This window comes from Rhopalosiphum maidis, chromosome 3 (genome assembly GCF_003676215.2).
Source record: "Rhopalosiphum maidis isolate BTI-1 chromosome 3, ASM367621v3, whole genome shotgun sequence".
Taxonomy (NCBI): Eukaryota; Metazoa; Arthropoda; class Insecta; order Hemiptera; family Aphididae; genus Rhopalosiphum; species Rhopalosiphum maidis.
Window position 1 is genome coordinate 27,851,724 of NC_040879.1, and position 18,853 is coordinate 27,870,576.

Below are 18,853 nucleotides of genomic sequence, written 5' to 3' on the forward strand. Positions count from 1 at the left end.
AGTACCTAATCAGTTTAGTTTCAATCGGTCATCAGAGTGTATTGTTTAAAACTGTTTTACCACTTGAAATAGGTACCTCTAAAATGTGTTCACATTTGATTAATTATTTATTAAAAAATGAATGCCGAGCACAAGCGGCCAGCACCGTCAAGTAAAATATCTTACTACACCGAAACCAGTCGAGGGGAAATGTCCGCGATTCAAAATTATACAACATTATTTTTTATCACAATAAAATACATATATTATTATCATGTAATTACTTTACTGAGCTCCAGAAGGCAAAAGAAAAGTGGACATATCTCACTTATTCGAGCAAATTAAAACCACCGTTCACGATTCAGCGTTTGGATGTACTTTTATCGATGTGCAATTTCAGTCAGAACGTAGGAGAGGATATTATAAATCAGTGTTTATATTCAAGTGTAAAGTGTGTGGTAAAAGTAGTTCAATTACTACGGGCATTGAATACGTTTCGCTTTACATGTGATGGTGTCCTCTTAAATTATAATTATAATAGCTAGATAGGTACTAAATTAGAATCGGTAATTTGTACAGTTAAACGTATTTATAACTAAACCGATTCCTAACCACTAATCAGCTATGATTAAATATTAGGTAGTAGATATTCTAATATTCTTACGGTGGTATCCAATGTGCTTAAATTGGCAAGAAAATTATAATTTAATATACTTATAAGTAATACTATAATATTAGGAATATTAATATTATAATCTAATCGACATTAAATTGATTAATTATTTCTCTACTCGTTCGTGCAACTACAATGCAGCGCTTTATATAACCTATGTCCTATATTAAGTACACTGTACTCGATGTACGTACGACGTAGGCACCTTATGTTTCATACTTCAGTCGATATTTATGATTCGTTGTTTAGACGCTTATTTACATTTTGTTTTTTTTTTGCAATGTAGTCATTATGTATTCCTAAATTTGAACGCATTGAACTTTGCTATGCAATAACAATATACATATTGGTTGATGATTATGATTTTATCTTGAATTCATAAATGATAAATCATTAACCATGAATAATTTGGTTAATTTTAAAATGCTTTTCTTCTCTTTTTTTTTTTTGTTGGCCGTAGTGCCCGCCGTTGTATATTTATTTATAATTTATTCTATAAGTACAATATGCATAGGTATGCACTAATTCACAATGTATAATATATTTGTATTATTATTATTATCTATCATGACGACCTAATGTGATCATAGAAGTTTATAATTTACTGTGAGATGTAAATAATTATTATCTCTTACTGTTCTTCTTAAAACAATTTAGTAATCATAAAGCTCCAGTTAACTATAAATATCATTTTAAATATTATAGGGATAAAAGGATCTCGTGGCGTTTATTTGACTATGTTGGTATTTCATATAGCTGGTGGCGGTAGAACGGTTTAGAAAATTATAAAATAAATATACCTATATAGTGGTGAGAACTGATAATGTTAATTGGTTCGGCTTGTTATTCGACTTCAATATTCATTAAGTTCCTTCTAATATATTTACTCAAATCTTAAATACTGGTGGTCACTGTATGTCTGTATATAGGTTTTACCTCAGATGACAAAAAATTATCACAGTTCATGTAAGTTTATATTATGTCTAAAAAAATAAAATATACATTCGCAGAATATGTTCCTAATAAGTCCATCTTCGTCAACTTATAAATATCCTAACTTTTTTTAGACGATAATTATTGAACAAAACATTTTTATATATAGTCTTATTATAAATATTTTTATAATAAGTATGGCGAGGGTGACATCTATAAGTTAGTATATTGTAGTGCACTAGTGCAATATATAAACGTATATTGCATTATAATAATATAATAGTATTTAACTTAGACACTTACTTACTCGAGTATATTTTATAAATATAAACATAACTACATAATGTTTCTATGTCTAAAAGCAGTTTGAACTTACACCAAAGGGCAAATGTAACAAACAATATTTCGTAAAATATGACGTTTTATGACAAATAATTCATATCCTATCCCCTACCCTACAAAATTAAACTTGTAGGTACTTATTAATTATCTATTATTTGGTAATACAATAACATTTATTAATATACGCAGGATAATTCCCCGCAGACAGTTCAACTAGTTTAGATTTAAACGGAGCGATGAATGATGTGTTGGTATTATGTGCCGGTTTTATGTGTTTTTTAATTTTTTATTTTGTGTCTATCTGCTGTCATCACTTTTTGAAGCAATAAAACTACATACCAATTAATAGTTAACCATTAAAAATTATAATAGGATCTAGTTGGTACTTTGAAAGATTAAAAGTTAAGTTGAAGACAAAAAGTTCTTTTAAAAATATTCAGATAAAAATGGAAATATATCAGGTTTCAATATCACTTGTTGTCGAAAAAATAAATTTTGTTTTTTTCTTGAAGTTCTTGTACATAAATGAATAACAATAGAGAATATCATAAAATTTATCTGATATACATATAAGTACGTATATATTGTTTGCTACGTACTTACAAGGAATAATTTTCAAAATATTTTGACTCTTTTTAAACTATTAATACCATTAACCTATTATTCCATGGTGCGTCAGTATGACTTATAAGTTAATATACCAATAATATATTATGATATATGTATATACTATAATATACATAATATAATATTTATGAAATGTGTGATGTTTTATTAAAAAATAATTCAAAATACCATATTATTACTAATAGTTATGTAAAAAAAATTATAAAATATAATTAGAAATACAAAAAAGCTGACACATAATTTCCTTTCAGAATTGTTTGTAGTATACTTATCGTTGAACTCATAGTTTACATATCCATCAACATAATGACGATAATTTAGTAATATATATAATTAGGTATATGGAAAAATCTACTGTTTAGCAAGGTGACTTTCCCGGTTTTTTACTTTAAATTGTTATTTTTATAAATAAAAATTCAATTGGGGAGTTTTTTTCCATTATTCAGCTTTATGAACTAAAGATAATATATGTTTAAATTAAAGATATACAGTTTTAAGTTTATAATTATTTAAACAATTTAATAATTAATATTATCTAAATAGAATTCCCCCCCCCCTAAAAAAAAAAAATGTCCACGTTACTCAGATTGAATATAATAGCATAGACTAAATAATATAATAATATAATAATAATATTGCATTGCATTTATATTATTTATCAGTGGTTACTCAAGAGAGATTAGAAAGTACGGTAGCACACGGGCCGGATGCTAGGGGGCCTAAAGTATGTTTTCCTCTCTTAATAAATCATACTATTTTAAATTTATTTTAATGCTTCAAAACATTATTTAATTTAATTTAAATTTTATAAACATGTACTTAACAATAACAAATATGAATAATGTATTACCTAATAACGTAAAAATTATATGTACCGGGTAGTGGGGACTTAAGAGTATTTACTGTAAATGTTGAGTGTTTGATAAAAACTGGAAAGCGTTTATGCGTATTTAGCAAATAGCAAACGTGGACACATATTTTAAATCTTGAGTCCTGTAACTATTTTACTTAAAATACTATATTATGCATATTGTATATAAAATAATTACCCTAAGATCTTTTGGATATATGTCTAGATGAGAGTACTTTCAAATTTTCAGTGCCCAACTCAGATTTTGAAGTTACACCACTGCCCATAGCAGCTTTGGTAATCTAAACAGACCGTATTAAGGAACTTGAAAAATGTTAACAGTAAACCTTTAGAGTACCTACCTAATAATGAATGCGGTTATATATAATTTATTTTTTCATAATACTTGTAATAATCGATTGAAACGGTTTGTTATTTCATTAAAATTATTTATAAACTGGATTCTATTTTACTTTATTTTTTGTATTCGATAGTTCTAATTTATGATCCATCTCATCAGTAATAAAATCTAATTAATAAAAAATTAAATACATTTCGATTTTTTTCCTGTTATACAAATATCATAATATGTATCAAAAACTAAACTACCATTGGTATGTCTTAATGACACGTTTATTCATTATTGTACAATAGGTAATGCACATATATTATGTAAGTGCAATGAAAGGATTAAAGGTATTTTAAAAATTAAAATGCGGTCATCACACAGCTGAAGAGACATATTATGTTAACATATTTAAATGTCTGTTTAACAAAAAAAAATTAATTAAGCTGAATTCAAAGTTAACTTATTATTATATAATATTATAATTAATTCTGTGTTTTAAATTTTCAGTTCTAACCATTATGACACAATAATATTATTGTGCATATCATATTATTCATTTATGCTTATCATTGGCGTCGTACAAAAAGGAGCCGTTTTAAACAAGGTTCGTATTATATTTTTATTCGGTCAAAAACTATAATAATAATTCAGACACGCGCTCGTTTTAAGTGTCCGCAAGCAAGATGAATGCGGGCTTGTGCTTAGCAGCTGCAATGTTTATTATATTAATATTTTATTTGTACCGTTTTGCTGCGGCGTTGTTCGAGTAGTCTGGTGAGTCTACTATAAAGACGATAATAATAATAATATTATAGTTGTGACGCAAGACCATGTACTATGTACATTATTATAAGTGACACGCACTCGCATAACAAAACAAATGTGAAATAATAGATGTTAGATTTGATATCTATAGATGCCCATTTTATAAAATGTTCGTATACGAAAATAAAAAACAAAAAGCAATTACAAGATAATAATATTTGACGACATATTATACCTACATACGCATTTTGTATGTTATTCGCTATTTATAAATTAAATACAGAGTGATTCACCAATCATGTTCACCTCATATTTTCTTTTAATGTTTTTTTTTTCAAATTCTGAATCCTGAAATTTTTAAGTATACTTGAATACATTATACTTTCAAATAGCAAACAAGTTAACACTTAATAACATTTTTCAAAATTTAAATATACAAAAAACCTTGAAAGGCGCCTCATAAATATGTTCTTATACTTCAATGTGGTAATGGCCATTTCATTCTATTACTCTAATACCAAAAAACAACAATAACAGAGTAAAACAGATTCTTCTGAATGTTAAATTGTCCATTTTCTTTATAGTTTTGTGTATTAGGTAATGAATAATAAGACGAATACAACATTGATGAGTAAAACCTTCTCTTATATAGATATTAAATTGTATATTATTTTAGTAGTATTTTATAGTTAGCAACAGTGATTTCGATTTTTCAGAAAAAACCAACCTCTTTACTGCATATTGCCATATTATTAAATAAATTATTTTTTTGAAAATGTTGATTTACTTTTTCAAATAAAAATTTGAACTAGTAACCAGTATACTATACTGAATATAGTTTCTGAGTTATTAAAAATAATAATAGTCTTTAAAAATGGTTTTAGAAAAATGTATAATAAATGTAATACATAATCAGATAATCTAGTACTTAGAATTTAGTAAAACTGTACAAGTTATATTATTTTCCTAGTTTTAAATAGTAAACGTTGAATATTTATTATTTTAAATACTACACTGAAGGCATTTTTTAGAATCATCGTTCTATAAACAGGGTGATTATTTTATCATAAAACACTCATTATTTCAAAAACACGAGTAATCTTAGAAATAATAAGTGTTTTATGATAAAAGAATCACTCTGTACATAAAAATACATTTTGAAATTATGTCTATAAATATAACAAACATTATACTGATTGTAATATTTAGTTATTTTATTTATGACAATTGTAATAGGCAATAATTTATAAAAATAGTTTATTTTTACTATTTTTAGTATTTGATCAACATTTAATTTTAATATCTATGTACAAAATAAATATCATATACTCATTAGTCATTTTCGTATTTACTCAAATTGATCAACTTTAAAGTCTAAACTGTTCTTGTCGCTTAAAATTGTAAATAATATTAATTATGTATATTATGATGGTTCAAAGTTTCAATGTATTATTTGTTTAAAACAGAATAATATCAAAATAAAAATAATTTTAAAATTTAAATACAATGGAAAAAAATAAGTCAAAATATTTCGGATAAACATGTCTATTTGAGTATACGAGTATTTGTCATGACGCTAAAATTGTTTTTTATTTATATACTTATATTAAGAATCAAGATAGCTACTGCAAATTGTGTTTGATGTGACATGTGAACCAAGTACAAACGTTTTTGTTATGTTATTTAATTAGTTATTATTTAATGTACCTATTATTGTTATTATTAATAGCTACCTGTGTAGAAGCCGCTTTCGAGGTGTTCGAGCAAAAATCGTTTCACCGGAAATTCGATAGGGAATGGTAGTCAGGTGTCTAGAATTGGTCACTAAAAAATATGATAAAGTCGATTACCATAATGTTTGTGAGTCTAGCAGTAATCATTCGGTGTAAAAGTTTGTCTCGACGCTTGTCCGGTAATTAAAGAATAAATGCATACCGAAAATTGGTAATCGAGTGTCTAGCCATCAGTCCCCAACCGGCGCAAATCGATACATGGCTAAAGTCAAAAGCCGAAAGTCTAATGTTGTACCGTAGAAGATAAAATATGGACATTAGAAGCTAAACAGGAAAACGCAAAATTGGTTTTGTCGCTGGTATAAATATCAAATAACCGTAGACCTGTATATGCCATGGATCTATTGGACTTTGGTCGTAGTTCTAGGCCAAAATTTAGTATAGACCCTGAACAAGTTGAACATCAATTTGTAAATGCTATTGAAAAATGGAGATCAGAAATTAAACTTGAAAAATATATTCTTCCTGTCCATTGTTCTGGAGGATATTTAGCTAAACTGTGTACAATTAGACGATATATATTATTACGGTATATACTATATATTATACATAATATCAGTGGCGTCATTTGGACCGCGCAGGGTATACATTTGCGTATTTAAAATCCAATATTGTATTAATATGGCCCACTTTATAAATATTTATAATAAATTGATAGTGGCTTGCGCTTAGTGGCCATGGATATTAAAAAAAAAAATTGAAATGACACCACTGTTTTCCGCGGTCGTATTTTTTAGACGGACATGTTGTGGCGGACTTCGGTTTTGGTGCATTTGCAGACATTTCTAAAGCGACAGTTCGGCCGGTATTGGTTACGGGAACAGTCGTCGGCGCGATGGACAGCGCCACGGATATGCCGAATGTTGGACATCGACGTGGCTCGCCGGTTCCCTCGGATGGAAGTCGTGGCGGTGATAGCAGTGGCGCAGATTCGGCTAAGTCGCCTGTTGCAATTTATTTGTTTATTAGTATAATACTACGCGTGCCGGGTTGAAGTACTCATTGCGAAAAAATAAATCTTCTATATTATTTAATAATAATCGTAATATCAATACCTATAATATTACTTGCTAAACTTTAGTCAATACTGATATATATTGTACCTCTGTTTTATATTTTTTATGTAGTTACAACTTTATTTACCGATTCATTAGTCCAACTCATCAATTGGTTTGAGATACTCCAATCAAAATGTATTTAAATACATATATATTATACATTATAAAATATTCTTTAGAGTAAACTAGAATCAACGCAATCATCACTTAGTTATAAAAAAAAATTTATAATGTAACACATTACGAATTATATATGACTTCTGTTTTTTTCTGACATCGTGAAACGATAATTGAACTATAGAAGTGTACACTAAGTGGTTTACGAATTATGCACATAAGCAATGAGACAAAAATATTGAACCAAAACTATGGGAATTTCCAATATCCATGAAACGTATATGAAAAACAAAACTACGTCACCGTGTTACTGCCGCAGTGCCGTGACAACAACATCAAAAACATCGAAGGCCGTAATAGGTAAGATTAATATAAGAGTTGTTAATAAATCTTTTTAGCGTCATATCTATATATATGTATTGGTAATGATTATGTTATGGTAGTAAATATTAAAACTGACATGTCATTACTCATATTTATTTACTAATTTACGTATTTACGACGACTGTCGACTATTGATATCTGATAATATGACACGAGACAAAAAAAGAAATAACGTTGTCAATAGTGCATCATGGTAGTGGGGGCCGGGGGGGAGCATTTAACCCCTTGCAAACGCCGCTGGTGAAAGTTGTTTCAGTTTCGCGTACCCGTCTATATTCTTTTGGCATATCCTTATCGAATGGATATAATAGAATAATTATAATACATTACAACATATGAACTTGAACTTCTTATTACAATTATTTTTTGAATTCAAACCTCCAGTGCTACTGTCCTGATATATTCAATGTACATTTGGCAAACAAGCAAATTACATAATTAAATAATTTGTTGTTGGTTCAGAATTCCAAATACAATTTATGGTATTACCTGAGTTACATCATATCAGGACAGTGGACATGTTATTAACGCGTTGCCTTCACGCAAATGTCATATTACTCATATTCAAATATTCTACTTCTATATAATAGCGATTTCCAAGGGTTCGATACTTCGAAACGATATCAATATCGTTTTTGAATAATTTGATAACACACGATGGCAAATTTATTGATAAACAGTCAACAAATTACCAAGAAAGGTTGTTTATTCGAACCGATTGGATTAAGTGGATATAAACAACTGTGAAAATAAAACTATTACTTACTGAATCGATAAATTCGAGTGTATACCAAATAAACCACAAATTCTCCCAAACTGGATTGGAATCACCAGTTTAGATGTGTTTGGTGATTCGGTTAGGTACCCCCCATTGGGCAACGAGCCTTATTAATTTCTAATCGATATAATGCCGTTTGACCAGTATGTTATATAACATATTAATATATAATAACACATACGTTCGTATACGGATTAAATATTTAATGTAAATCGAATTTTATAGTATATGCCTATGGTTGTGAATTAAATGGCATTAAATATTATAATAGTTCGCTCAAACATTATTTTGACAAAACGCTCTTAACGATTTTGGATATGCGTAAGTACAGAATATTTCCTGCTTTAATCTCTCGTAAACGTAAAATTATTATAGACCGTATGTTGGTCAATTCGTAATATTTAATATTGATAAATTATTGGCAATGCCAATAAACATTGCAGTCGGCCTTTAAATGATTTCACGTTACAGGAAAATCCCAGTCGCGATGCTCAATATAATATAATAACTAATAATATTTACTTTCACTTCTGAATTCCGGCGGTCCACTCAGTCCTGTGTAGTGTCATTAATGACTCAGTAGCCACTACTTATGTTGAATAATATTATTTTTATACTCGTGATTAATAATACTATTACCAGGTATATTTTATTTTTGTAATTAACGGTACAACTGTACAACATTGTCATGCGAATGCTGTATACTGTAGTAGTGTAGTGTGTTTCATAATAGCACGAAACATTTCAGTCGGATGATGACCTTAGATTGAAATGAGAATTTTCGCGGAAGATTGAGCATACCTACTAATATAAGTATAGGCATTGTACGCATTCTGGATTAATTTTTAAATAACTCATTTAAATTTACTCAATACAATTAAAATTAAACACTAATTATTATTAGTATTATTACAAACACTAAATTCAAATGGCCCAATTTTTTTTCAAATAACTGATAATTTCAAAAAAAAAAACACGCCTTAATGTTGTTATATTATTTCATTATTTTTAATAAAAAATTTCCTTACATAAACCAAATTCAGATATCTCTACTGAGTCTATTGCATGTATAAGCTACCTCTCCCCTCACCCATAACTTAAAATTATTGTGATACACTAATTTTTGAGATAGAAAAAAAGTTAAATCAAAGTCGCTTATAAGAAATAGACTATTTGAATTCGATAACAATAATATGTGTTAACATTTAACATTAAAAAACTATAAGTCTTATAACGCACACACACACCTATTTTAATCAAGTCATTCGGTCGAAATTTTAGTCTGCAGTGTTACTATTTAATTGAAATATCTAACATTTATTATTTTCCCCAAGCAAGAGTGTGCATTGGACACACACAACTTATATCCTCATATTAGTCATATCACACTATAACAGTTAACCAGAACTTATATTATACGAAATATATCTAAATGTCTTTGCATACAATACTCTCTATGAAACTCATCTCCCTAGAATGTTCCACTTTCCAACACGCTCGAACAAGCATCATCACTGTGCTCAGTGATAGAAGCATTCGATCCCGATAAGAATCAAAAATCATACGATTTCTCAAAACAGACGAGATCAGAGTATCAGACTCACTACCTATATAAGCTAAGCACCAAATTTATTATATCTTTATTTATTTGAATAAAAGCTTCGAGGTGCACATAATGTCAAATTCTACTTTCCGATATTTTCCGCTGTACAATATTCAAATATATTATTTTAATTTCGACCGTTTGTTATACGGAGATATGGTCTGACATAAATATGTAAGAATATACTTATAATACATATTATATAATATAATATGATATACGTACCAAAATATAGCAACGAAGAGATTTTCGAAAATTCGAAATATTAGTTGCGGAAATACTACATGATTCTATAACTCAACACCATAATCATGCTATGCCTTAGTATATATGATTTAATTTATTTTATGTTATTTTTATATACTTTATAAATTGCTAATATTTTATTTATGTACAATAAACAGTTGTATAACTGTCGTGTATTCCACGGCATTGATTAAATATAGGTACCTCTATGCTATTTTATTTAAAAACTTTAGAAAGTACCTATAATCTAATAGTATTGTCACGAATTGTGATAATATAATTATTATAATATATTATTAATATTTATTTTTAGATTGCTATTTTGATAATATTTTTGTTTTCAAGACTTATTGACGTTCTAGGTCTAAAGTACATTTCTAAAACTGTTGGTCACGATATTTTCTTGTTTTGCACAACAATGTTTTAAAACGACAATAAAACAAACTCGTAAAATAAGCAAACAGTTAAATTCACTTTATATTTTTAATGATAAATAATAATATAATATACCACACTATATATTCAACTCAGCGCCTCAGTGAGTGATGCGAGGTTGGTACAGAAAAATGTTGCGTTTTAAATTACATATTATACGTGAAAATTTAATGACCAAGTACTTGCCTATACAATCACAGTTTTTTTTTTCAATTTCGCTAATAGATGTTTTGTAGCTAATTTACATATTGTTATGTATATTGTATATATACATAAACGTGTGCTAGATGTTTTATCTATTACATCGCATAGTTTGTTGTAAAATTGTTACGTCCCTCTAGAAAGTTCGATGGCTTTAACATTTCTCATAATATATAAGAAAATATATCTCTTGCAAATTTATAAAAGACTCGTTGTTTATGAGATTTCAGAAATTAATCTTTTCGGTTTTTATACTTTTATGTTATTTTTTTGCCATTGTACGGCTACATATTAACTATTATTGATACGCCTATAGAATATTACAATTATATTTATATATATATCAATGCGATTGATATAAATGATATATAAACTCATATTATAATTGAAAAATTATATAATTTTTTTTTTAATGTAATACCATTTTTGTGAAATTATTAAAAATTTATTGAAAATTTATTTTTTTAAATATTTTATTAATAAGAAATTGTTAAACAATTGTTTTGAATATTATTATGCTATAATATTATGATTACATAATATTAATTATTAGGTATATAATACAATTTTGTCAATAATCGTGCAAATGCATGTTAAATGTGTGCTATTTATTGATATTTTCAAAATTTAAAAAAATTATAACATTTCTATTACGAGAGCAGGGTTAGTGGAACGACTGAGTTCCAAATAGTTCTAAATAGGTTCCAAAATATTAGTAAAAGTTTGAGATAAATAGATTAAAGCGGGGGGCCAATTTCACGCATGTGCTTACGCAAGCTCATATTTTATTGATTCATTCGTTCTAAGTGTTCAGGGCGGCTAATTGTCCTAGAATTAAATTTCGCAATAATTATTTATTATTATGCTAACATTTTGTCTTCTATTAAATATTTCTAATAGAAAAATAAATAAATTAGATAAATTATAAACTAAATAAGTTGATAAGTTAAGTACACGATTGATACTAATTTAACCTTTTGACATTGACAATTGAAAAACTGTATACACATTTTTAAATATTTGTACTTATTAATATTTTTTAAATATTTATTTGCTATTTAAGTCATTTGTAAATGTTAACTTTTTCGATTTATGTATAACGATTTGTTTTTATCTATTTATAATTAGTGTTCCCTATATAAATGGCAAATACTGCATTAAAAGTATACCAAGTGCTGTGTATCGAATCCGCTACAGATGGATGGATAGCTGATCTCAGAAAAATGAATACCTACAGAAAATGGGCCATGAACTGAGATACTTACACTAAAACAATAATACACCTATATAATATAATATAGTATATTATATATTTGCTCATGTTTTTAGCGGGGAAATCGCGTTTTGTGGTAAGTATATATATTATGTAGTTATATAAAAATAAAATATAGTTTCGTTTCTTTATAATTGGACATTTTCCCAAAAAAATATTACCTAAACTGAATGAATAAAATAAATAAATAAAAATTAATTGTGAAAAATGTTTTATAAGAAATCGAATAAATGAACAAAATCTAAGGAAAAATAAATATCATTATAAAATAATTAGAATCCTTTAAAACATTTATGCAATTACGGAGTTACGGTTTAAAGCATGGGGACAAAAATTGATAAATTCTAACTCTAACCAATATACGGGACACACTTGCAGGCGAACTCGTGATTTTGCGTAGAGACCGAAGTTTAGTATTACATATGTTTTTATTATAATATATTTCATTTTAGCAAACAGCTAAAAGTTTTAAAGTTTTTAACTAAAATTCGAAAGGTTAGATATAAATTCGATGGAGACAGTTGAGGTGCAGGAGTCGGTTAAGGACCTAACCAGGGAAGATTACGATGAGAAGTTAGTGCAGTTGAACAGGCGATTGGCCGCTGCCAGAGCCGAGCACTGCCTGGCCAGTGATGCCCTGGACGCGGGCGAGGCCGAGTACATCAGTACCAAGGAACGGCGTGAGATGGTGCTCGGTGAGAATGGCCGCCTGATTACGGAACGCCAGAAGTCCGTGAACGGGCTGATGGACGAAAAACAGCGGCTAGAGGCCGAGGTGAACAATTATTGGACCTTCGTAGACGCGCTGTACGAACGCAGGCAGGTCCAATACGAGCAGATGTTGACGCGCCTGAAAGAGGACACAGACTTCGTCAGAACCAGGTACGAGACCGCCACCCAGAGGATCGAGCAAAGGGCTGCCATGATGGACAAGATCACTCGGGTGTTGAAGAATACGAGCAACCTTAAGGTGAGTGCAGTGCAACACGACGAGTTGGTTGTAACAGTTAAAGTTATAACCATCGTAATGGGTTTGGTATTAAATAGTCACTATAACACTAAACAACGTTAACATAATATGCGCTTTTAAAATATATTTTATACTCCAAAAAGTGTTAGGTATTATACATCGTCAAAACATAGAAACGAACACAACAATTTTTTTTAATATAAATTAAGCGTTTTCAAATTTCAATTAATTTTTGGCGTTCTATAAGAATATCGTAGTTACAATAGCAGTGAAAAAATTGTATTATTTGGACAAAATAAAAATCTATTTGGTTGCCATAGTATGTTCTAAAATAGTAAAATATAAAATAATAGCATTTGAGTTTCAAATCAATAATTTAAATTAAGTTTATTATTCATGTTTAGGACTATAATTAGACCTTAATATACTCTTTAGGTCATAGGCGTGCGCAGAACATTTTGCTGGGGGTGCACAATACTAAAAACAGATTTTAACATTTTGAAATATTATTTAACTCAGTACCTTATTAACAATAAACTAAGCTGAACTCTCTGTGGGTGCAGTTACATACCCTGTAACCTCGTACGCACTTCTATGCTTTAAGTATTAGTAAATACATATTAATAACTTAGAATATACTCGTTCGAATTTAGAACATAGGTTAGTCTAAAATATTTGAAAACAATCATCACAATTTACAAGGAAAAAGGGGGGTTTATATTTGAAAAAAATAAGTTAGAATAATTTTAGAAAGTCAGGAATTCAAGATACTCCTTAAGTTATATAAAAATCTATAAGTATCTAAAATATGATTCTTCAGTAGTTAAGTAATTATATTAACTACCTAAGTATACTTAAAAATCTCAAAGATTAAAATTTAAATACATTTATTATTAAGAGGACGTTATACCTATCCGTATGTATTGTCTCCGTCTCACTAACGTATACTATACCAATATTTAGACTTAGCAGTTCCAATTTTGTGTTGTATAGCTTAAATATTAAAGTAAATGGACTTATTATAAAACTTAAAGGTAAGAAACTTGTCTATATTCTTCTATAGGTCTTTCGTAAACCTTTCACAACATTTTAATTTTTAAGCAAATACAATATTACTTCTTATTTGCTTATAGTATTGTATGATTATAAGAAAAAATCCATTTATATTCTCTTAATAGGTTTTTTTCTTAAAGAACTCAATATTAAAATAATTAGACTTTCGTTTAGAAAAAATAGTTTTGAAAATAAATATTAATAAAAGAACTTATAAGTAATAGACGAGATCAAAACTTTTGTACTAGTAAATAGGTGACTATTATAAGCTTTAGTCAATGAATATTTTGGTGAAATTAATAGGTCACTTATATTATTTTATGTTTTATCAACAGTAAATATAGTGATTATATTGCTGCATTTTTTTCTTGGGGGAAGGCTTTAATTTATTATTTTTAATGCCCATTTTTTTGTATTATATACCCAGTTAATGAAGTTTGCACATGTGGCCTCTGGTATATTTAAAAAAATGATAGTATTATTATAAACTATAATATTGTATTTTTGTAGCAAAAACAACAAGAAGGTATATACGCCAATAGACAGATATTGGTGTGCTCAATGCACGAATACACCGAGGAATTAGAGAAATATATCGGAAAATATTTTGAAACAGTCTTACTTGGCAGATTCGATATACGCAATCAGCAATTAGTACAAAACATAAACGAATACTATAATGTCTTTGAGGTATGTACGCACGCGTAATATGATTCGAAACGATAAATAATAAAATAATTTGTATCTATAAATAGGTAGGTTACCAATAAAGTCTGATCACTAAATAAAGTTAGACTTTACAAATCGTATTCAGAAAAAGTTTAAAAGTATTATTTTATTTTGGCCCTTATATCATACGTTTTGTTAAATCTATGAGGTATAAATCACTGAGGTAAAACCCTTGATTGATCCATAACAGATGTTATTTATAACAAAAGTATCGTTAATCAAGTATACTAAGTGCAAATATACTGAGTGCCATAAATCACAAAATAGTTCCTTGTGAAAATAAATTATTTTATAAACAATTGAAATTTACATCAGTACTCAGTAGTCATTTGTTTTAATAGAGTTTAATTGTAATTAAAAATATATATATATAATTTAATGTCATATACACCGATCCTAATTTTAATTTTTAATCATTAATAAATTTACGTCAAGTAGATTATGACTTCGCTATATAGTATGCATTGAGTAAACACTGATATTCATTGAAATCACTGTAATGGATAAAATATAAATATAATATAATTTAAATAGATTATAATTTCATTGATTAAAGACTTGCAAAATTCATACTTATGTTTTGATTATTATCACGATAGAATAAACCGCATATGTTTATTAAAACATATATTTTTTTTTAAATAAATATTTAAATATGTACTGTCACGATAAACAATATTATGTCGCTAAATGTATAAGCAAAACAGGATCCACCATTTATTTGCTGTCCTAATAATAGAACACCATAAGATTTTTTTAATTTTATGTTTTTTCCCTCGCTGTCCTGATTATTGTATTAATTAAAATGATTGTATCTGCGTAGCGATTCAACGAATACAGAAGAAACTATATACCACCTAGTAAATATCAGGAATTGGACAAACTATACGAACAAAAAATTAAAACAACAGTAGAACTGGAGATAATCCAAGCAAAGATGAGGGCCGAAATGTCGAAAAAAGTAAATTTCGTGCCGGAGAAGATCGTAGATCTTCATCAAGAACTAAGCAGTAGTAAAATTGATGTGCAAAAAGAAAATTCAAAGCATGAGCATGAACCGCCCGCGGAGTTGGAACGCCTTAGAGACGTTATTCAACTAAAAAGAAAACTAATAGAAAACACCACACAACAGGCCATAACAGTAAGCGTCATATTGATTATTATTTATTCATAGTAATCAGTAGGGCTGGGATTTGTATGTAAATACAAATTTTTACTAAAACATGATAAATTAAGTACCTATTGCAAATGATAAATTAATTTCACGTGATTTGCAATAAAATAAAATATAGTTTATTTATATATATTTTTACATTATTTGTAAAATTTCTGAATTTTTTTTCACATATTCCGTAAATTTGACAATTTCGGTGATTTAGTAGTTGTAGTATTATACATTTAAACTTCGATAATAGTACTTGTAAAAATTTTAAGTGTATAATGCATATAGGAAATTAGTATATAAAACTATCAGTTAAATATTAATAACTTGATCTTAGTTTATCTTATCTGTTTCTGTTCGATAACCACACCTCAATGATCTTAAATTATACTTTATGTTTAAGAATTATTCGACAAAATATATTTACGAATTTGCAACAGTATTATCAGTACTTGCGTTCGTGTGCGGTTGTGAAAATATCTTTATATTTTATATTTTTTAAACTAAATTGATTAAAAATTAAAAACAATGAATCGTATTGTTCAAAAATTATTTAGAATTGAATTTTAAGTTAACACGTTAACATATTTTTAAATTTTTTATTACATATTTTTTATTTTATACTACATATTTTGGCTATTTTAAGTACATATATGTGCACATATTTTTGGTTTTTTATTACAAATAAATCCCAGCCCTAGTAATCAGTTTTATTTTTAAGAGTAAAGCCAGTAAAGGCTTCACCTACTAAGCCCATAGCATACATTTACATTATATATATATGTATCTAATTCAGCTATAATAACATTAAATTTATTATAATTCAGGGACGGATTGGGACATAAATTGGGACAATTAAATCTTTACATATTACACCGGTTTTTTCTCCCTTTTTTTACATTGCATATATATTTTAAAGTTTTATTATTTTTTAATGTGTTATAAGAACTAACTACGTATTCATATTTTTAAATTACAACAAAATCACAAAAATCGTTTTTTTTTCAACTTTTTATCGATAAAAAAAAAACACGTATTATTATAAAACCAATACATTCATCACTGCTCTGAAAAGAGTAGATATATTAAGGAACATAGCACACCGGTAACTAAGGTATATTTTGTTATTACATTAATATCATAATATTCAACCTGGTTTCAATATCCATAGTTTTTTTTTTTAATTGTGTCATGGTGAGGTAGTGTGTATACTGCATACCTATATGGTTTTAGATGTTTCCATGTAGGTGATGTGATTGCTTCATAAAGTTATATTGAATCAACTTTGTCATTGCCTATATCCAATTCCCAGTAATCAATTTATGTGAAGCATTACCTACTAGTATATAGTGTTACCACAATACCACTGTTATATATAAGTGATACGATTCTTTATTATTATTATTAGTGTTGTTTTACCTAGGAAAAAGAATCACAAGAGTGGAAGTGCAATTATTTAAAAGAAATGTTTGACGAAATTAGAACAATCGTAAATAAAGCAAATCAATACATGACCGATGAAGAACGACCAACGTCGTATGACCAGATGAACTTTGAATGGTTATTGAACAGAGGCGCAGTCAGACATTTTTCTACTTGCAAGACAGCGTACATACAGACATACGATTATGACGTAGAATTGAACATAGATCGACCAATTACAGAGTGTGAAGAATAACTGAAGCTGATGTAATTAAATAACTATATTATAACTTTTATTCTAATCAATATTTCAAAAAAACAAATTTTAATTAAATTATTAAGCATGAACAAAAATAAAAATTAATTGGAGCAAAAGTTATTACACATAGTTATATTTAGTTATATATTCATATCAAAATTCAGTGCTTTCTGTTACACTTTTTACCGTAATTTTAAACTGTCTAAATGAATGGTAAGATAAAAGGATATGTTCTTCCCATGTATATTTTATGTATGGTTATTTAAATTCAACAAATGACTATCGACAATTTTAAACTAGAAAATATAACAGATCGATTGTCCAAAAATTATTTACTATTATACAATACAATAATAATGATGAACGCTTGATAACTACAGCAGGGCTTGGATTTTAATGCATTCAGGTACGTATCCAGGGGGGGGTCCATGGTGTCTGTACTTCCCAGCCTCTTTTTTTGAAATAAAAGGTTTTGTTTATTAATCATGTAAACAAATTAAAATTATATTCATAATTATTTAAACACCCCCTCCCACCGCAAGAAAAAAATAAAATCCTGAATGCATTTAATTTTTTTTTTTTTGGAATACTTGACAAGCCTACAAATGTGTTTCAAGTGTACAGTTTTCTAACAATATTTTTGGGACATTATTTTAATGTGAATCTATTATCTTGGTAGTGAGTATGGGGTGAATTTATTAAATAGGTACAACGTTGTTTCTTAGCTAGCTTTAGTAATTTCATAGAGAGAGAAAGCAATAGAATACGTTATAAAATATTCGGATAATATATATAATTCAGTTTTATGTATACTATACATAAAATAAACAATTTTTTTTTAGCTATTTTTAA

General features: G+C 27.9%; 1 protein-coding gene across 1 annotated transcript; it reads left to right on the forward strand.

Moving 5' to 3' along the window:
* Nucleotides 1-12,917: 12,917 nt before the first annotated feature.
* LOC113557874 (myosin-3-like) lies at nt 12,918-17,998 on the forward strand. The gene is made up of 4 exons (XM_026963416.1): nt 12,918-13,376; nt 14,940-15,119; nt 15,982-16,299; nt 17,744-17,998. Exons 1-4 carry the CDS (start codon nt 12,918-12,920, stop codon nt 17,996-17,998), a joined length of 1,212 nt encoding a protein of 403 aa, XP_026819217.1.
* The last annotated feature ends 855 nt before the right edge of the window (nt 17,999-18,853 follow it).